Below are 26,278 nucleotides of genomic sequence, written 5' to 3' on the forward strand. Positions count from 1 at the left end.
ACACTGACGCTTAGTTGTTCTATATACCCTGGACGCTTATTCGCTTCATGTTTTGTAACAAACGCGCTAAAAGTGCAATATAACAGCACTATATGCTTCTTGACAAAATGCAATAGTATTAAAAATTTAGCCCTGATGGCATTCATTCTTGGTGGAAACGTAATTACAAAATATTTTGTAGTAACTATTAAATTCCGGCCGAAAACAGTGCACGGTTTAAAAAAGAATCATTCCAATGACGGTCCATTCTTGCGGTCCTGAAATCGCCACTATTTCCGGCCTCTCCAACGCAACTCGTTGTCCAGACGTAAATATGCTCCCTAAATCGTAGGGGCTCACCCAAATGACCTTGAAATTCAAACCTCCGTAACTTCGTAAATATGGCGGGCCGAGCTTAAATTTTGTGATATTCGTAATGAGGAGCATCTAGAGTGTCCGTACACAAATTTTGACGGAAATCGCAGGGGCTCTCCCGAATGACCTTGAAATTCAAACATCCGTAACTTCGTAAATATGGCGGGCCGAGCTTAGATTTTGGGTGCATCGTAATCAGGACGTTACGTACTATCCACTGACCAAGTTTGGTCCAAATCGTAGGGGCTCACCTGATTCCGAATCTTAGATTATAGATTAGGATTCACTTACATCTAACTTGACGACCGTGAGTTACGGCCTTGTGTAGGTAGGTACCAAGGTAGGTACATGAAGGTCTAAGCCACAGTGAGTGTAAATGAGCATATGCTGTTCATTGACCAAAATGATATTTCTGTCACTGCTAGATCCAGAACGGAGCAAATAATGATAAAATCGATCCCAAACCGTTGGCATGGTAACTTTGTCCCAACATAAAATAATGTTAATTTTGTCGATTTTCCGCTAAAATTGACCTTTTCATTTGGATACGTGACCTCTAGAAATCGTTTGTTTTCGTTATTTTTGGCACAGATGGAATCAGAATAGACCAAATAATGGGAAAATTGACTCCAACTTGTTGGCATGGTAACCTTGTTCCAAAATAAACTAGCATTAATTTGGTCGATTTTTCGCTAAAACTGGCATTTTCATTTTGATTTCGCGACCCCTAAAAATCGTTTGATTTCGCTATTTTTGGCACAGATGCAATCAGAATAGACCAAATAATGGGAAAATCCACCCCCACCTAAAATTTGAAAAATTGACCCAAAAATGGGTACCCCTAATGGTGATGTGTGATATGTGTTTTGTGGATAAGGCGTAGCACTGTCCAATAACCTGAAACCTGAGGGGTGTTCATGGGCACTGCACCGCACACTGCTGAGTGTGGTGTGTGCAGTGTGTGCAGCAGAGGGCTGTTCACGGGCCCTGTGTGCGGTCGGACAGCACACAGCCTCCAAGCTCTGCCCACTGTGTCCCTGGCGGTGTTTCACGGGACGCTGCTACCACGCTGCTATCAAATTGCGCGAGCTGACGTCACACTTGTGGTAGTGTTGGAGCAATGGGCCTGTTGATGTTTCCATGGAAACCCAATTTGACACGTGTAAAAGCAGCGTGCTGCTATCACGGGTGAAACAGGGCCCTTATGTCAGCCTTCCGACCCGTCACTGCACACAGCGACCGCTGTGGCCGGTCGGGACCAGCCACAGGAAACCATCCGCCGCACGCAGCAGTGACGTCAGAACTGCCTACCCATCCCCTACCCCGACGCCTGCTGGACCCACCGCACACACCGCACTCAGCAGTGTGTGGTGCCCGTGAACAGCCCTCAGGCGTGGGGGTAGGGGTCAGGGGATGGGTAGGCAGTTCTGACGTCACAGCTGTGTGCCGTGGACGGTCCGCTGTGACCAGTCCGCTGTGGCCAGTCTCGGCCGGCCACAGCGGCCGTTGTGTGCAGTGACAGAAGGCTGACGTAGGGACGCAGTGGGCAGAGCTTGGAGCTGCTGTGTACGGTCCGACTGCACACAGGGCCTGTGAACAGCCCTCTGTTTAGTTCACAATGCTTTCTGACCCACATCACCGGTCAGTGGTCACAGATGCTGACGATGGTCAATGCCTGGTTCAGGGGTCAGCTTTACCAACAGAAGAATAGGCACCTGCTGGAATCTTTTGCCCATGGATCGTGTCACACATGGGGCGTAAACGGTAATGCCCTATCCGGCATCCGCTTACATGCCCATCTCTGTTACACTCTGTATGTGAAGGCAAAAATTCTGGCAGGCGGCTATTTTTTCTGTTGGTAAAACTGGCCTCAGACAAGTTAATTCTGTGACAATTCACATACTGAATCCGAATGACTGTTATGGCTGGAATTGATTTCTCAGATTTCCTAGAAATGCACTTCAAGATACAAAATCTGATATACTTCCCCAGCAAAAACCCACCTTTATGGGTTGGGTTTTCTGTAATAGCTTATGGAATGTACACAACACAAGTCTTGTCTTGGAGTAGGGTGCACAGCCTCTCGGGATGAAGCATCTTTATATTGTTGAGTGGTTTAGAATCATTCCACTAGCATCTGTCCACAAAACTTAAAAGGTCACTCACAAAGCATTGCAAAGCTGTAAACGCAAGCCACCGTTACGGCCACGGGCCACACCATTACACATTTGTTGGATGCTTACAATACAACAACCAAGGTTTGCACTTCATCCACTGGAAGGTGGGATGACATCGCTGATTGAAAGCACATTATTACGGAGCGAGCGAAGCGAGCGGAGTCTTACGTAGAATAACGGAAATTTCTGAGTATGAGCGGCCGGCCGGCCGGCCGGCCGGCCGGCCGGCCGGCCGTGCGGACGCTTTTGCGAGGCTTATATCTCAGCAACCACTTGACCGATTTACACGCGGTAATTTTTATAGGGTAGCTTCATTCCTTCTACCAAGTATTGGACTATTCCCGATGCATGTGGGTGACCCCTTATGCACGTGCCACGTGCAAAACGAAGAGGTGTCAGTTTTGCAATTGTTGCAATATTTCGGTAACTACTTGGCCGATTGCGCTGAAAGTTGGCATGTAGGTAGGCACCCACTAGGCACTGCATATCCATGTGCCAGAGTTGGGGTGCTGCTGCACGTGCGCACGTGCAGGGGTCGTTTCCAGATCTCGAGAACGGCTGGACCGATTGCGCTCAAATTTGGTACACAGTTAGGGACCGGTTAGTAGGGTGCCGTGCAAAAGCCAGTCGGGACCCATTTTGCACGTGCGCACGTGCAGGGTGCCGCTCCCAGATCTCGAGAACGGCTGGGCCGATTGTGCTCAAATTTGGCACATCGCTAGAAACCGGTCAGTAGGGTGCCGTGCACAAGTCAGTTGGAGGTACCCCCTCGAAATTTCGCACGTGCAAGGCTCACCCTCTCGCTCGCTCCGTTAGTCGCCCCAAAAGGCGCTATACTGGTTCTACATCTGGCAATCATAAATACCTAGGTAACCAGTGGGCACATTGTGGCATAATTTGGGCAGTAGTGATAATTGGTGTTTATGATAATATTGGATATGAATATGGCAAGGATTAGCTTGTATCCATGCCACACTACTAGAAGGTTTCCTGATTCCTATCAAATTATATCAATATTATAGGAATCAAGTGAAATTTGTTCTGGTGATGAGTCACTCTCTGACCAAGAGTGCTATGCTGCTAACTTTGCAAAACGCCCATGCAACAGCTTTTTAACTTAGCTGTCACCTCTCTTCCCCACCGCAGTTGATTTCAGACCGCGAGCACCCCTCCTCCAGCCGCCATGACGCGTCACGGGAAGAACTGCACGGCCGGCATGGTGTACACCTACGCCGAGCGTCAAAAAGATGCCCGCCAGTCGGGCTACGGTACCGACAAGATCCGCACCAGCAAGGACTCTGTGAAGGAGTTCGACTGCTGCTGCCTCACCCTGCAGCCGTGCCGCAACCCCGTCATCACGTAATGCAAGGGGTGAAGCCTGGCCAAGGGGGTGGGGTATGCCAGAGGGCTGTGAATGATTAGACATGCTTGTATTTGTATTTGTATTTGCCATCGTAGAGCGGTCCACTCAAAGTGTGGCTATTAAGCTCCGAGTCAAACATGGTCGCTGTCATGGATAAAAAAAAACACACACACACACACACACACACACACACGCACTCATACACGGTACACAGGGCTACCCCTGTGCTGTGGCGGCCACGGCTGTCGGAACGGTCACGTTCGGTGGAGATCCAGCAGGCGTCTCTTCACGGTACGTGAAAAACGCTGCTGGCTAAGCGGTGTCAGGTCACTCGACAGCCGGTTGTAGAGGGCAGGTGCCCTCGAGCAAAAGCGTCTCTTGCCGGTCTCGGTGTTGGACCTCGGCACGTAGAGCTGCCCGTCCTGCCTCGTGCGCCGGGACCGCCGGTCACCGTTGCACACGAATGCAGCCGCCAGTGACTCGGGCTCGCCACCAGCAATCACCTTGTGCGCCAGACACAGTGTACGGTGGTCGGCCATGTGCTGAGCGGGCAGCCAGCCAAGTTTCCCGCGCAGGTCACTAACATGATCAAATTTTCTCTTTCCAAAAATGACTCGTGCAGCAAAGTTCAGTACCTTTTGAATTCTGTCAATGTTTTTCTTAGTGCCGTTGCCGTAGACGGAAAGGCAGTATGTGACCTGCGAGAGAACCAAGGCGGCTACAAGTGTCTTGATGACACCGACAGGCAGGACGTGACGGACATGTGACAGCGCGACAAGAGTACCGCTGCATCGCCTGCCGACGACACCCACGTGACTGTCCCATGATAATTTCTGGTCGAAAATAACGCCAAGATTTTTTACCTCGCGGCAAGGTACGAGGTCAGTGTTGCGGAAGGCAATTTTGATGTCTGGAAGGCCGCGCAAATTTTGACCTGTTCCGAGAGTGATGAGCTGTGTTTTGTTTGCGTTTACTTTAAGGGCGTTTGCGCAGAACCACTGATCTAAAGCAGTCAATGAGTTTTCCATGCTATGAATAACAGCCGAAAGTTCGTTCTTTTGCCAATCACCTTTTGCCAATCAGACAATCACCTGGGTGTCGTCAGCGTACTGCACGACACCTGCACCCGCAGCGAACAGTGACATGTCATTTGCAAACACGGTAAACAAGAGGGGGCCCAGGGCAGACCCCTGGAAAACCCCCATCGAGTTCGGCATCGGCGGGGAGACTCTGGCAGCTCCAGTGTGGTCTCTGAGTGACACACTCTGGGTATGGCCGGTCAGGTAAGCTTTAAACCACTGAACATCCACACCGTGCAGCTCGAGTTTCCGAAGTAAAATGTCATGGTCGATAATATCAAAACACTTGCTCAGGTCAATAAGACATAAGAGGGTGATCTCCCCGCCGTCGGCAGCTGTGAGGATTTGGTCGGTTACGGTAGCCAGCGCGGTTTCCGTCGAATGGCGCGGACGGAAACCGTGCTGGCTGGGGGATAGGAGGTGGTTAGAGGATAGGTATTAGGTAATGGTAAAGTTGCCGCTGGACAACGCGCTCTACTAGTTTGGCGATGGTGGGGATGATGGAAATAGGACGGAAGTTGGAAGGATCGGATGGGTCGCCGGTCTTGAAGATGGGGTGAATGAGCGAATGTTTCCAGGTTGGAGGGTAGTCGGATTGGGTGAGACATGCGTTAATGATATTAGGATGACATAGCCGACGGCGGGGAAGCCAGCCTTCAGAGCACGAGCACACAAACCATCAGATCCGCACGCAGGCGAGTTCCTCATGCTGTACAGCGCGATCGTCAGCGTGTCGAGGTCGATGGGAGAGACTGAGAAGCCGCAGGCCCCCACACTTATCTTCTTATATTTTTGGAGATTATGTGAACTGCGGTCTTCTTTGTAGCCTAATGAATGAGGTCTTGTAAGTTATAACTTTGTGGCAGCGAATTTGCGGCCTGGGAGCTCCATGTCGTTTGGGCCTCGTTTCTATGCCAATATTCAGCCAGCTGCCAACAGGCGGGGGAAGGCCACGCTAGACCTGGGAGGACCGTGTCGCCATCTACCTGGGATAAGCTAAACTTTCAATTAAAATTATCACCGGTGATCCGGGCGCGGGTGGCTGATTCGTGTTGTTATCAGGTGTTCTTGTCGCTTGAATGGTATTTTCGCTTTCTTATTGTGTATTCCATGAAGCTGCTATTTCGTGTTCGTTTTTTATAGTAGTGGGAATTCATTGTCTGTTAATTCCGACTCTTTATTTGCTCTCTTTCTCTAGACCTGATGGCTGGTTGTTTGACAAAGAGGCCATTTTGGAGTATATTATCTCCAAGAAGAATGAAATCAGTCGCAAAATGAAGCAGTATGAAAAAGAAAAGAAACAAGAGGAGGTAAGAAATCAAGAGTCCGTTTACAGTGTGTCACCCAATTCTACCTTTTTCTGATATCTCCGTACGACTTATAGCCAGTTAACTTGGCCTTGGGTGTAGTCCAGTTAGGCCAACCATTGATTAAATGTAATATTCTCTGCCGTTACCCGACTTACCGTGACCCGACCTGTCGTGACCAAACTGCCGTGACCTGACGTGCCGTGACGGGCCTACCGTCACTTGATCTCTCGTGTCTGCAATCTATCTACCGTGACCCCGTCCCAGTGTCCCAAAATTATGTTGTGGCTTGGGACAGGCTTGGCTGCCAGGGAGGGTAATCCCTACCAAAAAAGGACGATGAGAGTGGAAAATTGCCGGTCAGATCAGGCAAAAAAGGAGAAAAGTATCAGCAGCATTACTTCATACACAATGGTGATTGGTATTTAGTGGTGTAGTGTAGGGTGTAAGGCAAGAAATACACGTAAGGAATCCGCGCAAATGTTTTTCTTGGGAAAATTGGGGAGGGGATAGCTCTTCAAGATTGGAGGTGAGTGTAAAATGATTCTCCCGACCTGCCCTGACCCGACCTGCCCTGACCTGATGTGCCCTGGCCTGAACTGTGACTCAGCCTGCCCTGACTCGACCTACCCTGACCCGACCTGCCGTGATGAGACTCCTGTGACCCTAACTCTGACTCGATCTGCCGTAACCGCTCTGCCGTCTGTCGTCAGCTGGAGCTGGAGGAGCTGGCGGCCGCCGAGCAGCGCTCCGAGCTGAGGAAGTTCGAGGGCCAGGAGTCGAGCATCATCAGTAAACGCAGCGGAGCCGGGGCAGGTCAGTCCGGAGTGGGGCCGGGTGGACAGTCCGGAGTGGGGTCGGGTGGGAAGTCTGGAGGGGAGCCGGGGTAGGTCAGTCCGGAGTGGGGCCGGGTGGACAGTCCGGAGTGGGGTCGGGTGGGAAGTCTGGAGGGGAGCCGGGGTAGGTCAGTCCGGAGTGGGGCCGGGTGGACAGTCCGGAGTGGGGTCGGGTGGGAAGTCTGGAGGGGAGCCGGGGTAGGTCAGTCCGGAGTGGGGCCGGGTGGACAGTCCGGAGTGGGGTCGGGTGGGAAGTCTGGAGGGGAGCCGGGGTAGGTCAGTCCGGAGTGGGGCCGGGTGGACAGTCCGGAGTGGGGTCGGGTGGGAAGTCTGGAGGGGAGCCGGGGTAGGTCAGTCCGGAGTGGGGCCGGGTGGACAGTCCGGAGTGGGAGCCGTGGCATGTCAGTCCGGAGAAGAGCCGGGGCAGGTCAGCCCGGCGCCCTGCCGAGACAGACCATCGGGGCGTGTCTAAATGTATCTCGTACAAGCCAGTATTAGCGTCACTCATGAGTACCACCATTCAACGGGCATCATTCAGAGCGCAGCTTATTTAGGCCTGTCACCCTGACACGGGCTAATTTGCATAGAAAATTTTGCTGATAAACTAATCTCGCTAGCACAGTAAGGCTGGGGAGATAATTGCTCCTTTTGTAACCGATCATTCTGAGCGATCGGCTCGATCGTATTTTGGTGTGACAAAATCGGATGATTTCATGTCATTTACAGCGAGTCATTGCATATGTCTAGTCCAAAAAAGTATGCCAGCATTTCTTTGAAATAGATGCAGGGTAAATAGTCGCTTACAGGCCCGGGTGTCCGCTAAGCAGAGCTTTTACGCAGCACCACAGGCCCACCCTGACCACTTCGTCTGCCTGCGGCCGGTTCACCGGCATGAATTGGACCGAACTTTGGTGTACCGCGATAGATGGCGGCACGGTCCTCTGGAGTCCTATGCGGCCTTCTCGCGCCAGGTAGCATATGAAGCTCCTTCTCCCAGGAGCTTTATATAGCTACGCAGTCCGCTCAGGATGCTGATTTTTAATCTCGATGTCTTAACCCTCGCCCGTAAACGGCGATCTGCCACCTTCGCCCATGCAGGGGGGGGGGGGGGGTTGGTGCGACCCCCCTCTTGGCGTTTGAAAACGGAGCGTCGTAGAGCTTAGCGGAAAAGACCAACGGATTGCTCTCGCCGAGATCTCGCGATTGGTGGTATATTTTTTGGTCCTAGGTCAACATTTGACCTACTTTTGACCGGTCAAAGGTCAAATTTTCGGAAAAATAGACTTTTTTCAACTTTCCGCGGCGATTGCGGCAAAACGGTGGGAGATATCGACTTGAAACCTTCACTATCGTGTTCCTTGATCAATTCTCTATCGTTAGGTATGTATTTCGTTTCCCTAGCTCTAAAAATGGCGCGTTGGGAGCGCCGGAAGTCGGCAAGGTCACGGTCGGCGGCAGAAATTCGAAAAATCAAAATTTAAATTTTTGAAATATGATTGTATTTTTGGACTTGGGAGGTCCATTTGCTCCCTATAGAAGCTAATATTGCTGCATATTCTCATTGAGGTGACAAGAATTAGCAAAATAGTGGTTCGGGCGCTTTTCAAAAATAGTACCGGACGCTGTTCCTCTTGTGACGTCATAGCTCCGTGACCTGACCTGACCCGGTCAAGTTTCTTATACCATATGATAGCCAATACTTGCCCTAACATGCATGGGAAGTTTCATCACGATCCATCAACCGATGTCCGTACCACCGGCAGGAAACCTCGGGCGTTGGCACTCAGTTTGTGAAAATCCGGCCGGAGGCTGTTCCCTTTGTGACGTCATAACTCCGTGACCTGACATGACTCGGTCAAATTTTTTTATCAAAAGATGCGCAAGGTTTGCCCCATAAGGTACCCAAAATTTGGCGGCGCTGCGCGCCGCCGTTTTTGCACTATTTCCGAAAATCCTCAGGGGGGGGGGGTTGCACCAACCCCCCCCCTACATGGGCGAGGGTTAACCCTCGCCGGCACAGGCCATTTTGCGTACTTCGACGGCACAAGGGGGGGGGGGTACGACCCCCCCTCGCGTTTGGCCCCTGATCGAGCTAGAGCTTCGTGGAAAAAAACGAGCGTGTTGCCCGTCACGAGAGGAAGCCGATGATACCCAATTTTAAGGTCCTAGGTCATCGGGTGACCTTCCAGGTCAGGTCAATGACCCGATTACCGGGAAAATCGGGACCTGTTAGAAAGTCATAAAGTGTGGCTGCTATGTGGTTTTCCGGGGTGCTGATCACGAATATCGTGTTAGTTTTGATCAAAGATGATGTCTTTAAGCATTTAGTTAGACCAGGTCGGGTCAGGTCAGGTCAGGTCAACCGGTAGGGGTTGTGACGGGTATTCGTAATACGTGTCAACCGCCTCGGACAGCTTTGTTACATGTTACGGAGGCACCAAAACTACTTCGTAAATGTTCAAATGGTTGCTAAATTCGAATTCAGCTCCAAAAACTAGCCTGGAAACATGTAAAACTCGAAAAAGTGAACCGAGGTCACCCGAGGTCACCAAAGGTCAATGACCTGACCTGACCTTCAAGTGACCTTGACGCCCACCCTAATGCATGGGAGCAACATCGAATCACATGTTTGAACGTTTGAAACCACGAAAAGCTTGCAAACGCGCGGCTAATGCGAGCCGACATACGCCGAATCGCGATTCCGGCCAAACATGGTCTCGGAAAAGAGGTCACAGGTCAAAGGTCATTTGGGTCAGGGTCATGAAATTTTCAGGGTAGGTGTAAAATTGATCAATGCGAGGGTACTGAAAGTTTTGTCGCGATCGGCCGCTTTTTACGCGAGTTATTCGCGAAAAACCTTAGGGGGGGGGTGCATTAACCCCCCTGTGCCGGCGAGGGTTAATCATGGAGTGCAAAGACATGTGCACTGAAAGATCACTTTGGTCAGTTGTGTCCAATCCAACCCGTTGCTATTTTTGGGAGCCTCCGTATTCCACAACCACTCGACAGCAGACCTGCGATCTTATGCATTAGATGCCGCATTTTTATGTTACGTTGGCATTTTTATTATTTCCTGGCTTGATGATATTGTATGTTTTGGGTGTCATTCATCTACATAAAACTGTTTAACTGTTGTGTGCAGTTTGTTTTAAGTTTAAAAAGTGGTGCTGTGGAATTACTGTCTCCACTTTTTTAGATGACGTCAAAGTTGGCTGTTTAATAACTATCTCTGTTGAGTGGCCAGAGGTCTCCCGTTCCAATCACATTGGACATTGTAGGACATTGACCAGGGACGGAGGTTTCCCAGTCGTCTGTGTCAGTGACGTTCGCTGAACCGAGCGCGCCGGAAAATCTGAAGGACTTGTTTAAAAACGGCCACTGTGTTTGCCTTGGTGACGCTTGGTGTCCAGGGTCTGGTTTGGAGCGAGTGAGCTGACTTTTGCAGTAGCGGTATGGTTGGGCTCTTACTGGAAGCCAATTATTTGATAGATTAGACAAATAGGTAGCGGACTTTGTTAGCTGTTCAATCAAAAGCATATGCAATATGCATGTCGCGTGTATGGCGTTTATTGGTGATGCTCGTTGGGGCATGCACTTTCAACCACGATTATCAACTTGATCTATTTTCTTTCAAGAATTTTTCATTTTTGATTCTCTATCATTTTAGCATTTGTATTCCTGAGATTTTAGAACATAAACCTCGCTATTCAATGTAAATGATAGATGTGGGGCATGACGAATGGGCTTTTGTAAGACACACAACTCTGACTGTGGATGTTATGGTTACAGCGGACACTATAAACATTTGACATGTATTGTGTGGTGATGGAATTCTAACGGTTTCGACGTGCGCGTGTGTTTCCATCCTCTCAGGTAATGTTTGAAGCCTATAACTGGCTTTGTTTGATTGCCAAAGCGTATCGCCATCGTCCGACAACGGCAAATAAAAACCATGTGTGACGCATGTTTGTCTCTTTTAGTCCGTAAATTGCATAGGCATCAATGTTAAAGCTGCTGAAAGTTGTAGTTAGTCTTTATAATGCTCTTTTACACGCTTGCTATTAAAAAAAAACTTTTCCCCTTTAACCGTAGTCTAGGTACGGTTAACACGCTTTTGACATTAATGAATGGCGATAGTTACCTATTTGCCCGAATAGCACAGCTCATATTTAACTTCCGTTACTCTAGTAGAGTCCATGTTCTTATATTGCTCCATAGGCATAGTATGGGCAGTAGGCCGGTCACCCTTTAGGTCCCAGCGATGCGGCTCCTTGTCCATAGATAGGCTTAGTCATTATAGTCAGCACTCAGCAGCCCCTTTACCACGGGCGCCACCCCCGCAGGTCCCAGCGAGGCCGGCTCCGTGTCCAACATGACCACGGATAAGGCGCGCAAGCTTCCCTCCTTCTGGATCCCTAGCCTCACGCCGGCCGCCAAGAAATCCACCATCAAGAAGCCCGACAAGACCATCTTCTGTCCGATGAGCGGTAAGCCGCTGAGGGTCAAGGACTTGATTCCCGTGGTGTTCACACCGGTCTCCGATCCCGACGACAAGGCGGCGCTCATCTCCAAACGCAACCGGTTCATGTGTCGTGTGACGCACGACATCCTGGGCAACACCGTGCCGGCGGCCGTCCTCAAACCCACGTGAGTTGCCGGGGACCAGGTGTGAGTGGCTGTGAGGTGCGACTTTGTTACCCGGCGATTATCATCGTTTTTTTTTTTTTGCTTAGACTCTAGTACGTTAATTCGAATTCAGTCTGTTTATAGTTCAATTGCATTTGTGAATATGTTCTGGGGTGCTTTGGAGGGGGTCTGTTTGGAACTAGTCTGGTAAATATTTACATTTTTGCAGAATCGTGATTGGGAATTTTGGGTAGGTCTGCAAAAGCTCGGTTATAAGATGCTGTGAAGTTTTTTTTTCAATGAGGGACTTTCTTCTGATGACGAATCAATATGTGGTGCCGGTTGTAGTTATATTAGGTAGATAAAAAAAGTTATATGGACCGCCGCAGCTACTTGCAGGCTTGCAGCAGTGCACCGTTATTACCCCGTTGTCCCTCCATTCTCCCACATTGGGGATGTGGTGATGGTGAAGGGTTTCCCGTTATTACCCCGTGTCCCCGTCCTCTCCCCCAAAGCGGCGACGTGGTGACGATGGAGTGTTCCCCGTTATGCTCCCCCGTTATTACCCCGTTACCCCATCTCCCCCCCACAGCGGCGACGTGGTGACGATGGAATGCGTGGAGAAGCTGATCAGAAAGGACATGCGCCACCCGGTGACGGGTGTGCCGCTGGCAGAGTCCGACATCATCCCGCTGCAGATGGGCGGCACTGGTTTCTCCGGCACCAACGACCAGCTGGCCGCCAAGGGCGCCCGGCCCGTGGCGCAAGTGTGAGCTGGTCTGAGGCGGTGCTATGAGGCGCATGGTCTGTGGTGCTGGTCTGAGGTAGCCCGTGACGTGGGTCTGAGCTGGCCTAGAGCGCAGGTCTGAGGCGACCCGTGGTTTGTGGTACAGGTCTGAAGTGGATAGGGGTGCAGACCTGGTTCGGCTTGAAGTTCGTGGCACAGGCTGCCAGAGTCTGAGCAGCCTGCTGGCCTGAGCGGATTCGTGATACTGAACGTTGAATCAGTCGGGGCCGTGCTGCGGCTCCGAGTCCAGGTCTGTGTTGGTGGGTGGCACCGTACCCGCTCTGTGTACCCAAGGGTGCTGTGTCTGATGGAGCACGATAAGTCGACGGACTCTGATTGAAAGGGAATGTGCTTGAACACTGTTTCGTGTGGCCTCGTCTGATACGCAGAGGATGATTTAAATCCTGATCAGACCATGAATTATTAAGCCGATCTCCACACCCTTTTGCTCTTGCTACTTGAAAGGTTGCTTACAGTAGGGTGGATTTCGATTTGTCGTCAAACAAGAAAGTGTTTTGATGTGTTGTTGGCAGGGCTGGTGTGGGAGGGAGAGGGGTATTTCATGCTTCGAAAAGTTCTTTGAATTACCTAGTCGCGCCGAAAGTAACTACGAATGAAAATGAAATTTGCTTTTATGTACTTGCTGCAATGCGTGGATGTTATGGAAGTTCATTGCTGACTTCGTGCACTCTTTTCAACCGAGATGTCGTTAAGCGTGGAATGTAAGGTCAACCAGTGTGTATATTTTGTTCTCTTCACTTATATGAGTACAAGAGCGAAACGATGGGCGACAGTCTCCATGTGTGCTCTGGCCAACAGGTTGAGTGAATTATGTGTGTAATGTAATGTCATTGTTAGCGTCATTGTGCTGTGCAAATGAATACACCGAGAAGTGGTCGCATTTTAACTTCTTGACGGTGGATCAGTTTAACTTCTTGGGGGGTGCACCAGTTTGCTGGAGAGCTGGGTTGTCTTTGTCTCTTTTTGTCGACGTCAATGATTCGTACTTGTATTCAGGTGATCCACATCAGCCACTTTTCAATTGGTCAATTGAGACCTGGAAAGTCATTACGAAATACGAATGTCTGACGCCCACAAACTGTAGGCGGTTCGGTCCCGTTTGTGAACTTTTAAAGTTAGATGACAGTTCTGCATGTATTTCTGAGCACATTTCACACATCTCTGGAAGAAAAACAAAACGACTCGCTGCGGCCGGCTGGAACTCCCTATCGCGCCAGTTGCCGTTTTTTGTCTAAGCCGTCCAGCGGCCATCGCCCGCTCCTCGTCGCCGTGTCGCAAGCTGTATACGAACACCGGGTCACATTTGGGCCCAAATCGGTCGGTCGGCTGCCCAGTGTTTATTCCCAGACCGCGGCGGTGACCGTCTGCCGTCCCCGGCTCGGGCCCCCGTCCGACCGGCCAGGCGCTGAGCGATCGGTAAACACTGGCCGACGCGATGGTGGGCAACTGGGCGCGTGGGGCGACCGGCGGCCGATCACGGGTACTCGTCCGAGTGCGGCATGTGCTCGTGGATCCAGGGCAGCAGCTTTTGGACGTCGGCGTACACTCCCGGGATGCCGTCCTTGCCGCAGCCGATGCCCCTGCGGAGCGGGGGACGAGGGTCAGAGCACGGCCGCTACGTAACTCAGAGATGGCAGCTGTCTGAGGGTGCCGCGGAACTCATTGGTGGAAAACTACAGGGTGTCCAGAAAAAAACGGATACTATTATTTTTTGCTGTAATTCCGAAAATAAACACCTTACATTTTAAAATGGCACATGCTTGTATTCGCCAAAATATGGCAAAACAGACAGCAGGTGCCACATGGCATGTAAAATCCTTGGTTAGTTGCGGCAGCTCCTCAAAGCAGATACTCAATGTGAGCGGCCTTACGGCGGATCAGCTCCAGCACTAGCACAGTCTGCAGGTGACTGATAGTCATGTTGACCATCTCGGAGGGCAAGCAGACAACTTTCCAACGACGCATTACAGTGCTCATGAGTTTTGCCAAATCTTGCACTATAAGCACATGAAGTTGGAACAAAATCGGCACGTGCGTTAATGAATGCGACTTAATTTCCGTAGTATCTTTTTTTCTGGACACCCTGTATATGGCGGCATCTTCGCTGATTCGAAACAGATGGCAAGGTTGACGTATGTTTCGTCCATACTCACATCTGTGATTGCTGAGGCATCATCATCACTGACACAATGGTCTATCATGGGCCTTTGATTTGATTGAGCATGGGGAGACAAGCCGTTAGCCGGAATGGATTCATCATCCTGTGCTTGTTCCCCTCAATGCCGACTTAACTTCAGTGATTCCCCGATACTCACCAGGCAACAATGCCGACCTGGACGAACTTGTCCTCCCCGGGGAACTCTGAGGGGATCCGGCAGACGAGTGGGGAGCCGCCGTCGCCCTTGCACGTGTCCACATGAGGCTCTCCGCCGGCGCATGTGAACGTATCGTGGAGCTTGAACCACTTGCCGAGGCGCGTGGTGCGCAGAGCCTCCTGGCAGGCGTCGTGACCCACCACGCGCAGCGGCACCTCCTTCAGGATGTTGGTGTACTGGCTGTTCTCTGCAGGCGGGCAAAAAGAACGGCACGTTCAGAGTCGAACATGAGCGGGTGTTGATGCTCTACCTAGGTCCTAGGATCTGCTTGCGGTAAACATTGAGAGTGCAAGGTGACCTGATGCAGAATGTGAAGTCTCCGTTAGACTTCGTGAGATCTGGTATTTCTATCGCCGCAATAGTTTACTCATACTGTCGGCTAAGAGGCTGAAGTTGAATTGCACATTAACTGCTGGACAATAGACCAAAACAATGTGCGACCAAACATGCGTCTCGGTATGTCTAGTGCGCTGCTCTTGTAACTTGATAACTTTGTAAGCTGAAGTTTGAAAGAGTTCAGTGAATGGCTGCCCTAGTCGGGGGCCTTTGAGACATGATTCACACCACTCACCCCAGGGTCGCCCCTCCCCATCCCCCCGCCGCCTGGCATGTGCACTGTGCAGGCTGGGCTTGTTGCTAGCCAGACCGACGGACTGTAGATGTCTCAAAGTATACATTGAACTGAGAGGCGATAAGGTTTGCACATCGATGTATACTTTAGAGGCTGTCCTCGAGAGTGTTTTGAGTGCCTCAGCGTCTGACAAGACCCTCCGTTTGGAAAACCGTCTCGCTGACTGCTTTTGATTTTCTACAAAATAGTTGCAATCGATCTTAAGTGTCTTTTTAACTTGAAGAAAACGTCCTCTGGGAAAATATTTTACTGTCTAACGCTGCCACTTAAGCGCACAGAAGTAAGACACCCTCATCCGAAAGTCCTGGAGTTGACACCGGGAACCGGATGTGCTGAGCTGGCACCCTGATCTGGATATCCCGGGGCTAGACGCGCTGACCCATAGTCCCGCAGTTTAACATCCTGACACGGATATCCCGAAGTCCCCGAGGCGGTCGACTCACCGAAGGACTCCTTGCCCCATCCGGTGGCCACACACTCGTCCAGGTGGATGTCCACGCTGAACTGGGGGTCCGGCAGGCAGATGGTGTTGATGTGCTGCTGCACCTCGACGCCGTGGACCAGCTGCAGCAGTGCCACGTCGTTGTAGAGCGTCGCCGCGTTGAAGCCCTCGTGCTGGATCACGCTGGCCACCTCGATGTCGATGTGCGGGTACAGCTCGTCGTCGTTGCACGTGTCCCACTCTCCGGCGCGCACGATCAGACGCTCGCCCTTCAGCCTGGAGGTGCCGGGGCGGATGGGGCGTTGTCAGAACGGGCTGAGGGTAGGGCGATATTTATAGGGGTGTGACATTGTGGACGTTTCGCATGGCTCAACTGCTGATGCAGTTGTTAGTTACAGATGTCAGGAAGCATTGGTCCAGGCCAAGGACCTTGCTTTGGTCAACAACACCATGGAATTCTTTGGAAACGAACTCATGATCAACTGGGTCTTCAACTTCAACATCACCACGTTGGCACCATTCTCAGCACATGTTTTACGGCCATCGTTCACGAAGGTGCTTACTCACTTGTTGACGCAGTGGGCGCCGGTGAGGACGACATCTTCCCTGATGAGGGAGCCGCCGCACACGTATTCGTCGGGTCCGTTGGCGATCGAGCGGATAATGGCCACCATCCATGGGAACCTGCCCAGACCAGAAGCCTGCGGACGTCGAGAAGTGGAACGTTTGGGCCTGCTTGCAAAGCTGGTACAATGTGATAATGTGTGCTGTGGGATTCGACCATGAACTCGGACTCCGTATGCGTTTGGTATCATATTGCGTAACAGGTCATCATTTCATTAAAAAAAAACGAATCTTGCCAAGCTTAGACACACGCACAGGTGCTCATTTAATCATATCAACAAAGTATGACGTTACAATCGAAGAAAAGGACACAGGAAAGCATCAGACGTGTTATCCCGTTGTCCTGAATTTTTTTTTTTTGTTTAACCGTCTGTTTTGCAACGCAGGATATTCTGAATGAGTGACAGATGCAATGTGAACCTCAAATTATGGACCCAGCGGACTTTTTCCCTCAAACGCAGACGCCGGTCAGCATTCTCTTACCTCTCCGCCGACGACGCGCCTGTCGAGCGGGATGGGGGAGCGGTCACCGCAGCCGCTCGGGAACCAGCCGATCTGTTCGTTGTCGCGGTGCTTGCAGCACGTCTCCGTCTCCTTGCACTTGGAGGCGTACGCCCTCGTCTTCTTCGTCTTGGAGAAGGAGCGGATGTCGATGAGGCCGGCGCCGGCCGTGTTGATGTAGCCCTCGTCGTCACACAGGTAGTCGGGCACGCACGTGCAGAACCGCTCATCGATGTGCGTGATCTTGCCGCTGCCGCTGAGGTGGACGCCCTCGCCGCCCCCGTAGGCGGCCGCCTCGCCCTGGCCGCTGACGTCCACGCTGATGCCACCCTCCGTACCGACGGCGCTGGTGCTAGTGCTGTCACCAGTCGCGGTCGCCTGGCTTCCCTCGCCCGAGGCAGAAGAGGCAGCACCGCCTTCGCTGGCCGCGGAGGAAGCAGCGCTTCCCTCACCAGCAGCAGAAGAAGCAGCGCTTCCCTCGCCAGCAGCAGAAGAGGCAGCGCTTCCCTCACCAGCAGCTGAAGAGGCAGCGCTTCCCTCACCAGCAGCTGAAGAGGCAGCACTTCCCTCACCGGCTGCGGCCGAGGAGGCAGCACCGCCTCCACCCGCGGCGGACGAGGCTGCGGCACCTCCACTAGCTGCGGACGCCGAGGCAGCGCCACCGGACGCCGACGCGGAGGCGGCGGAGCTCACGGACGCCACGACGCCGTCACCCTGACCGACAATCAGCTCCTCGGCCTTGTGCGACTCGTCGCCTCCCGCGGCCGCGGAAGCGCTGCTCGCTGCGGCACCGGTGGACACCTCGCCGGCCTCAACAACCTTACCGGCAGGGGTGAGCTGCACGCGACCAGCACCCACGCATACGAGGCCCTTGGCGGCCGCGTCAGTGACGATAATCCTGGGCGCGCGGCTCTTGGCAAGCGCCGACGACTCTGCGGCCGAGTGTTTGGTGATCTTGATGACCGTGTGCTGCAGCGTGAAGGTGGTCGTCTCCTGTGCGCTGCTGTTGGCCAGGAAGATGGCGTACTTGGCGATGTCGGTGGGAATGTCTGGCGGGGAGACCGAGCTGGCCAGGGCGGCCAGGGAGGCCAGCAGCACCCACCGCATCATGGCGGACCTGGCGACACGGGCCAGTGGGTGGTTAGAGCGGTGCGGTCCGGCAGTGGCCGGTGGTCAATCGGTAGTGTCTGATATCTGGTTGAATGTGTCAGCTAAACAGTTGGTAGCGTCCAAACAACGGTCACTATTAGTGTTTGTCGCTACTCGCCAGTGTGCCTGACTGACGGTCGGTGTCCGATAGATGGCAAAACTCCTCGCTGTTTCGCCCCTATTGGAGCTAGAGCGTCGCGGAAAAAAGAGCGTGTGCGCCGTTACGAGACGCAGCGATTGGTAGCTGATTTTAAGGTCTCAGTTTAACCGGTAACATCTGAGGTTAGGTCAAGTGGCCCAAGGTACGGGCTCGGTTTTTGGCGAATAACTTCGCAAAAAAAAAATGATCATAGAGCGCCGCGATTTTGACCGCATCGTGCTCGTCTTGTTCAGGCGCATCGAATGGTATACTTTTTGTTTGGGTGAGGTCAACTTTTGGTGTTGGCCTCGAGTCACGGTAAGGTCAGAGCCCCCAGGTCACGAGCTTGGTTGAAGGAGGTCATGTCGCATATTATTCAATTCGGCAGGTGTTCCTGAGTCCATTAGTGGCTTGGCTTTCCCGACTCGCCAGCTCAATTTGATCAGTAGTTATTGACGAAAAACTTTTATGACCCTAGTGACAACAATGCAAAAATGAAGCATCGAAACTTGCAAGGATTGCATGAAATCACAATTCCGTGTGGTTGAGATAGTTTGAGATCGTCCCCGGCGCCAAAAAGCAGTTTTCATTTTCCCATTGACTCATAATGGTGAGGTCACAAAAATGACCTGACCTCATATGACCTTAACCCGCGCCCTGGTGGGGTCTGTTTATAACGCGACCTGGTGGGGGGGGGGCTATTTTTTGCCCCCCCCCCCCTCGTATCTCCGAAACTACTGGACGGATCCGCAAAATTCAAACGGCGTTCGAAAGGCCTGTCAAATTTGTTGAAGGAAACCAAATTTCATTGACCTCGGGGTCACCGATGACGTCACAGGTCAGGTCAAAGATGAAATGTTTCACCGTTCACGGGTCTTCTAGGGAATGCGCTATAACACCGAGAAAAACGCATTTTGTCGAGAATCAGCGATAGGGCGTCAGTTGCCTAGTAGATATGTTGCTATTAGAGGTCACTGACAATACCAGGTCACGTCACAGGTCAGGTCACCAAGGGTCACAGGTCAGGTCACATGAGCCAAACTTTACTAAGGTTGTGTGATGCATGTTTTATGGCCAATTTTTCATTTCCAACTCAATGGTGTTGGTTATAAGACTATCAGAAACGGCTTAGGTCACTTTCTGGTGAAGTTCAGGTCAAGGTCAGGTCAAGGTCAGGCCAAAAAAGGTCAAATTTTAAAGTTGATAGTTTTGCATAAAATGGGTATTGATTCGATGCAGCTCGTCACGGGGAGTCTAATGGTGGTCTTTGTTTTGCGCTACGGGGTCTAGAATTGCTAAAAATTGAGTTTGAAAATTTGACGTCGTCAATTTTGAACAGTTTTTTCGCTATAACTTCGCCAAAAAAAGAGGTATCAATCTCAAATTTGGTATGTGGATGGAAGGCGGTAAAGACTATCACATATATTCCGGTTTTTGCGAAGTTCAAAAAACTTTTTGGATTTTTCGATCATTATATCCAAAAAATCTATTTTTTTGTGGGTCAAAATCCAAAAATTTCAAAAATCCGAGATAGCAGTTTTGTAGCCCTGTCAATTCTACAGCTTTTGTGTTATTATCATTTTTCTGTATTTGCAAAGCTATAGGCCTGACAGCTCTTCCCGCGAAACCCTTTTTTGGGTCGAAAACGGCAGAACATGACATCACTCTGACGTCATTTCCGCCCAACCTATCATAACCTTTGGAAAAATGTTTGGTCACCATGTGTAAAATTGATGTCCTGGAGGGTACTGAAATTTTGATGACGATCGGCGCAGCGGTTCTGGAGATATATCGAAAAGTCTGGAGGGGGGGGGGAAATAGCCCCCCCCCCACCAGGTCGCGGGTTAAGGAAAAATCCGAGATATGCAACTTGTGAGATTCCTTATGGATACTAAGTCTTGAAAGTTTTATCTCCCTGTGAAATCTCCTCTGGCAGTGAGGGCGTTGCGAAGTTGCGAGTTGCGACATCTGAAGACTGTGCAGAGGTTCACTTATGACGTCATATAGGTCAGCGACCTGACCTGACCCGAAAATGCCGTTGGTGTCAGAAGATCCGGCTTGAATCAACCAGGTTTGCCAGGTTTCAGCTCTCCATCGACAGCGTGTTCGGAGCTATCGCGAAAAAAAAAACTATGACGGGGGCACCCGACCCTCCCTCGGCCAGCGAGGGTTAACCCTATTAGTGGCAGGCTCCTGGCTACCCCATATTAGTGGCAGGGGGGCTGTTTACGACCCCCCCCCCCCTTGATATCTCGAGATCTAACCGGCCGATTTTCAAAATTCAAACGGCATTCGATTTGGCTCAACGAGATCTACATTTCTAAAAAAAATTAAAAATGTCAATAGGGGGGTAGAGGGGGGTAAAAAAGGGCAAATTGCAGATACATTTTAGACTGTTTATCACGGCCAGGTTTCTGAACCAATCTTAACGCAACTTTTGCCGATCGATAGAGAATGAACCAGGAATTCTTATGGATCCTAAAAATATGCATTTTCAAAAATCATAGGCGGATACAGATCATTGAGATTGGGGGCACACAAAAAGTATAGTAAATAAGGTTTTTGTTGGTACTGTTTCTAAAAAGGGTGGCAATGGTCTTGTTATGTTACAATTTTCTTATGAGAGAACGACTAAAATTGTATTGGTCATGCATAGGCGGTGTCAGGGCACCTATGTTGGGAGGTAAAAAATAACCCCCCTTTTTGGACGCCTGGATCCGCCTATTATAGCAAAAACGTGTCAAGAGGATGCACAATAACTTTGTATATGTTATCACATGATACCTTTCATTCACTGTTCGTAAAACTGGTGCAGCATCGTGATCTTCGCCCAAATGACTCGCTTCACGAATAGGACCCCCCAATTCCCAGTGCTCTGGAGCCGCCCCTGGTACAGTTATGAACTTGAAATTATCAGGGAATGTGCCCAATTTAGTTTTAGGAAAAGTCAGAAAATTTCAGCATCGTAGCTTCAGCGGTTTCGGAGATATTCCCGAAAAACCTGAGGGGTGGATAAAAACAACCCCCCCTGCCACTAATAGGGTTAAAGGGTACCTAAATTGCCATAACTATATTGGAAACAAAAACTGTTTACGAAATATGTTTTGTTGATAGTTGATATCTCAAAATATCCCCATAGATTATCCCCAGTGATAATCATCCCCAATCATATCTCCAGTGATTTTACATGAAAATCAACTCAAGGATAACATTTAAGCCATCCGAGAGGTGATTAACCCTTGCCCTGGCAGGGGGGGTCGATGCGACCCCCCTAAGGTTTTTCGAAGATAGCGTAAAAACGGCGGCGCGCAACGCCGCCAAATTTGGCACAGCTTTTGGGGCAACCTTTCTACATATGACCTGAAAATTTCAGGTCCGGGTGACCTTGGGTCAGGTCACCAGGTCAGAAAAACCGGTACAAGGTCATGGTCAAATTTCAATTTTCTTTTTGCACCTGTCCAACTCGCAGTTTTGCACTGATTTCCTTCAAACTTTCAGGATGTGCTAAGTTCACCGAGTTGTATAACATATAGTTCGGGTTTTTTGAGGTCACTGACCTGAGGTCAGTTAGAGGTCATTACGTCGTAATGTTAAGCCTATGGGAAAATACTAAATTCGGAAAATACTGAAGATATCCGCTTCGTTCTATCACTTTTGTGCTTTGAAACCACAGTACTTAACAGCAGGTCACTTGGTGCTTCTTTGTTTGGTGTACTTATCCATGGGTCAGGTCAAATGAGGTCAACTGAGGTCAAATGACGTTTTTGCCAATAACTTGGCACATAATGACGCTAGAGCTTAGAAAATGGTATCATTGTGCTCCTGGTGATCAGCCGAATCGAATGATATGCGATATGATGCAATTTGGTTAACTTTAACTTAATTTATTAATTTAAGTTCACTTGAAATTTAAGAAAAACTTTAAGTACACTTAAGCAAGCTAAAAAGTATATCATTCGACGCGCCTTGACGTGCTGAGTTTACTGGTGCTTTTCTTTTTGCTCTATCTTAATTAGATCAAAAGTTATAAGCGAAAACTTTTGACCTGTTTTTAGCGAAATTTTTACATTTATACCCCCCAAAAGTCAAAACCCCCCTAAATATTAACCTAGAGCAACCAAATTTGCACAGGGGCGAGAACTCCAGGGGGTCCACCTACCTACCAAATTTGGTGTTTCTAGGTGCCATAGGAGCCAATCGCGAGGGGGGGTCGCATCGACCACCCCCCCCCCCTGCCAGGCCGTGTTATGAGAAATGCCCTGCCAGGGCGAGGGTTAAATGCAAAAAGAACCAATTTCGACGAGTGCCTACCGCTTATCGTAGCAACTGCTTAAAAAAATCATACCATGGGCATATAAAATAAGAAAGATTAACATAAATAATTCTAATGGAAATTTCTTCGTTGCTCTCGTCGATGTTGCGTTTTCACCTTAGGTCAGGTTATGGTGACCTCGTGACCCAAGTGGGTCATATTGCCTATCAGTCGATGCGTGTAACCGAGACAAATACATCGAGACTATCCATGACTTTCTAACTTATCTCAATCAATATAGATTTTATAAAAATTGTTGATGACCTCAGAATTCAGATGATCTCATTTGACCCTTCAGGTGACCGCCGGTAATTAACTGTGCCCTAGTCATTGAAGCTGGTTTGGTTAGAAATGACATTATTCTAAAAAAAATATTTTTTGGCATATGCAGCACGCACGTTTTTTTCATAGCATAAATGTATACGTCTTTTCGAAGCGAGAGGTGCCCCGGCTCATTTACCTACACCTCCAAAAAAGCTAGATAATTTTGTCAAATTGACCCCACTCGAACGAAGGTTTGGTTAGCTCAACCCATGGAATGATTAACCCTCGCATGTGTGCGGCGTTTGCCAGCTTCTAATGTGTAGGGGGGGGGGGTCGGTTGGACCCCCCCCTTGCCGTTTGGCCCCTGATCGAGCTAGAGCTTCGCGGAAAAAGCGAGCGTGTTGCCCGTGAGGAGAGGAAGCCGATGATACCCAATTTTAAGGTCCTACGTCATTGGTTGACCTTCCAGGTCAGGTCAATGACCCAAAGTCGGGAAAATCGGGACCTGTTAGAAAGTCGTAAAGTGTGGCTGCTGAGGGGTTTTTCGGGGTGCTGATCACGAATATCGTGTTAGTTTTGATCACAGATGATGTCTTTAAGCATTTAGACCAGGTCGGGTCAGGGCAGGTCAGGTCAACCAGTAGGCGTCGTGACGGGTATTCGTAGTACGTGTCAACCGCCTCTGACAGCTTCGTAACATGTTACGAAGGCACCAAAACTACTTCGTAAATGTTCAAATGGTTGCTAAATTCGAATTCAGCTCCAAAAACTAGCCTAGAAACATGTACAGCTCGAAAAAGTGAACCGAGGTCACCCGAGGTCACCAAAGGTCAATGACCTGACCTGACCTTCAGGTGACCTTGACACCCACCCTAATGCATGGAAGCAACATCAAATCACATGCTTGAACGTTTGAAATCACGAAAAGCTTGCAAACGCGCGGCTAATGCGAGCCGACGTACGCAGAATCGCGATTCCGGCCAAACATGTTCTCGGAAAAGAGGTCACAGGTCAAAGGTCATTTGGGTCAGGGTCATGAAATTTTCAGGGTAGGTGTAAAATTGATCAATGTGAGGGAACTGAAAGTTTCGTCGCGATCGGCCGCTTTTTACGCGAGTTATTCGCGAAAAAACATGGGGGGGTCCATCCGACCCCCCCTACACATGCGAGGGTTAACATAAATATGTGTTCGAAACTGATAAAAAGGGAAGCTTCCAACCAGTAAAAAATCTGATGACCGAGGGTAATATTTCTTGAAATTATGTCCGATCCATATAGTTCTATTTTCAGAAATTGAAGCTTTCATCTTTTAATAAGAGATTACTCTCAACCTTAACCTTACTCTCATATTAGCCAAAAGATATAAAATTTCAAAAAGACAAAATACAGTTTCGGGAGCTTTCGGCTTTGCGCCTTTATCAACCGTTGGGTTATCAACCGGCGGGTCTTTCATCTTTTAACTGGAGTCGTAAGGGGCTAATTTTGAGACAACGTAATAATATATTCAAATAAGAACGCAGTGAAAACGTCATTAAAGGTGCAACCTGCAATCTATAAAATGGTCCTGCCGTTGTCAAAGGCTCGAGTTGATGGCTCTAAACCGATAAAGAATTGTTCCCTCCAAGTTTTCTTTCTAACTTGTGAACATCTACCTACCGGATTGTGTGTCGCACAAGTAACAAGGGGGACGTCATGCATAATAGGCATTATAGCGACGTCTAGCTATATTTTAACCTCCAATTCGCGAAGTGCTGCTGGATTGCACAATGACATCTGACGACGTTGCCGCTAGCTTACGCTCAGCCAATTTTTTAATTAATTGCTTTCAAGTACGAGTAAGTTAATTGAATTTCTGGAATATTGCTGGCTCCCCAATATTTCTCCTTGTTCGTTTCTCTCTATTTTCACCAAAGTTTTAATGCCACCATTTCGTCCTACTGCCGATCAAGCACAACGGTCGTCGCTATAAGTCCTGGCATGATCCGACTCGCTTCTTACCTGTTTCTCTGTGTGTGAGACGCTGAGAGGGCGTGACAGTGCAGCCCCAGTGCACGGGGCCTGTCGCGATGTCCGCGCTGAGTCGCCGGACGCGCCCTTATATCGGCTCCAGCTGTGTTTACGGCCGAGTGACCGGTGTCTGCCCGCCACCGGCTGCTCTTTGGATCCAGTGTGAGTGTGTATGTGTGGTGTGTGGGGAGGGAGGGTAACAGATTGGGAGGCGGGTCTGAGATTAAAATTAACCGGGCTGTGTGATTGTGGGTCGTTAGTCATTAATTTGGTTGGTTTGAGCGAGTAATGTAGGTATGGCCGTTCTTCCTTGCGAAACGTGCATATCGATGCTCAAGTGGAGTTGTGCTAAAATGATCGTTATTATAAGTCTAGACATAGAATTGGCAGTGAACTTTGCTAGGTCGTACGGAGTGGAGAGTACACAAACTTTTTGTCACTAGTCTGTGGCCTTCTCAAGGAGAGTCCCGTGACTTTTTTAATAGAACATGCAAAAATTAGCTCCGGAATGCAAACTTTGGTTGTGCAGCATTCTCATACAATATCGAGATGACTGATAAGTGATAAGTGATGACCGAGTCTCAATAAAAAATCAAACAATCTTATTTTAATTTCAAAGAGTCGTGTAAAGTTATCATTAAAAGTGTTTGGGTTCAGTCATCAACAAATGTATGGTGTACTAGGTGTAAAGACGCCTTGACCAATGCCTATCACTAAATGCTGAGCTTTGCTGATTTCTTTGGGCGAGGGAAAATGTCCACTAAAGCGGAAGCGGATTGGAGGAGTGAATGTCGGTAACGCACTTCAGGCAATTAATTAAGGGATGGGCACGACGGGCTGTTCCTGACATTGCTTCCGATCGCAGTTTAAACTAAGACGAGCAAAATCCTTTTTGGGGTTAAACATTCCAGTCGAGAGTCCACTTAACCCGCGCCCCACTGGGGTTAACACGCCCTACTGGGGGGGGGGGGGGGCTATTCATAGCCCCCCCTCCTAACTCCGAAACTACTGGGCCGATCGTCAAAATTCAAACGGCTTCTGATAGCCCCGGAAAAACTGTCGAAAGAACCCTAATTTTATTAACCTTGAGGTCACCGATGACGTCACAGGTCAGGTCAAAGTAAAAATTATTAGCATTTTGGCTTGTTCACGTTTTGGACTCTGGCCGCCGTCTTACAAGTCAGATCAGGCTCATTTTTGGTTCACACACTCGTGAACAGATGCTCTAGATACCCCGAGGGTACCAAACTTGTACTTTGATTTTCAGGTCAAGGTCAGGTCATC

General features: G+C 49.7%; 2 protein-coding genes across 2 annotated transcripts; one reads left to right on the forward strand and one right to left on the reverse strand.

Moving 5' to 3' along the window:
• Nucleotides 1–2,528: 2,528 nt before the first annotated feature.
• On the forward strand, nucleotides 2,529–13,437 carry LOC122367510 (nitric oxide synthase-interacting protein-like). The gene is made up of 7 exons (XM_043340625.1): nucleotides 2,529–2,667; nucleotides 3,372–3,400; nucleotides 3,678–3,890; nucleotides 6,172–6,283; nucleotides 6,994–7,096; nucleotides 11,460–11,763; nucleotides 12,335–13,437. The coding sequence occupies exons 3-7, from the start codon at nucleotides 3,715–3,717 to the stop codon at nucleotides 12,513–12,515; spliced, it is 876 nt and encodes a 291-aa protein (XP_043196560.1). The 5' UTR covers nucleotides 2,529–2,667; nucleotides 3,372–3,400; nucleotides 3,678–3,714; the 3' UTR covers nucleotides 12,516–13,437.
• A 233-nt stretch (nucleotides 13,438–13,670) lies between these two features.
• LOC122367505 (phenoloxidase-activating factor 2-like) lies at nucleotides 13,671–25,152 on the reverse strand. Its single transcript, XM_043340617.1, has 6 exons — nucleotides 24,986–25,152; nucleotides 17,106–18,240; nucleotides 16,566–16,699; nucleotides 16,000–16,274; nucleotides 14,866–15,112; nucleotides 13,671–14,130 (listed from the first exon to the last, which is right to left on the reverse strand). Exons 2-6 carry the CDS (start codon nucleotides 18,231–18,233, stop codon nucleotides 14,025–14,027), a joined length of 1,890 nt encoding a protein of 629 aa, XP_043196552.1. The 5' UTR covers nucleotides 18,234–18,240; nucleotides 24,986–25,152; the 3' UTR covers nucleotides 13,671–14,024.
• Nucleotides 25,153–26,278: the final 1,126 nt, after the last annotated feature.

This window comes from Amphibalanus amphitrite, unplaced genomic scaffold (genome assembly GCF_019059575.1).
Source record: "Amphibalanus amphitrite isolate SeventyFive unplaced genomic scaffold, NRLGWU_Aamphi_draft 000874F_arrow, whole genome shotgun sequence".
NCBI classification, from domain to species: domain Eukaryota; kingdom Metazoa; phylum Arthropoda; class Thecostraca; order Balanomorpha; family Balanidae; genus Amphibalanus; species Amphibalanus amphitrite.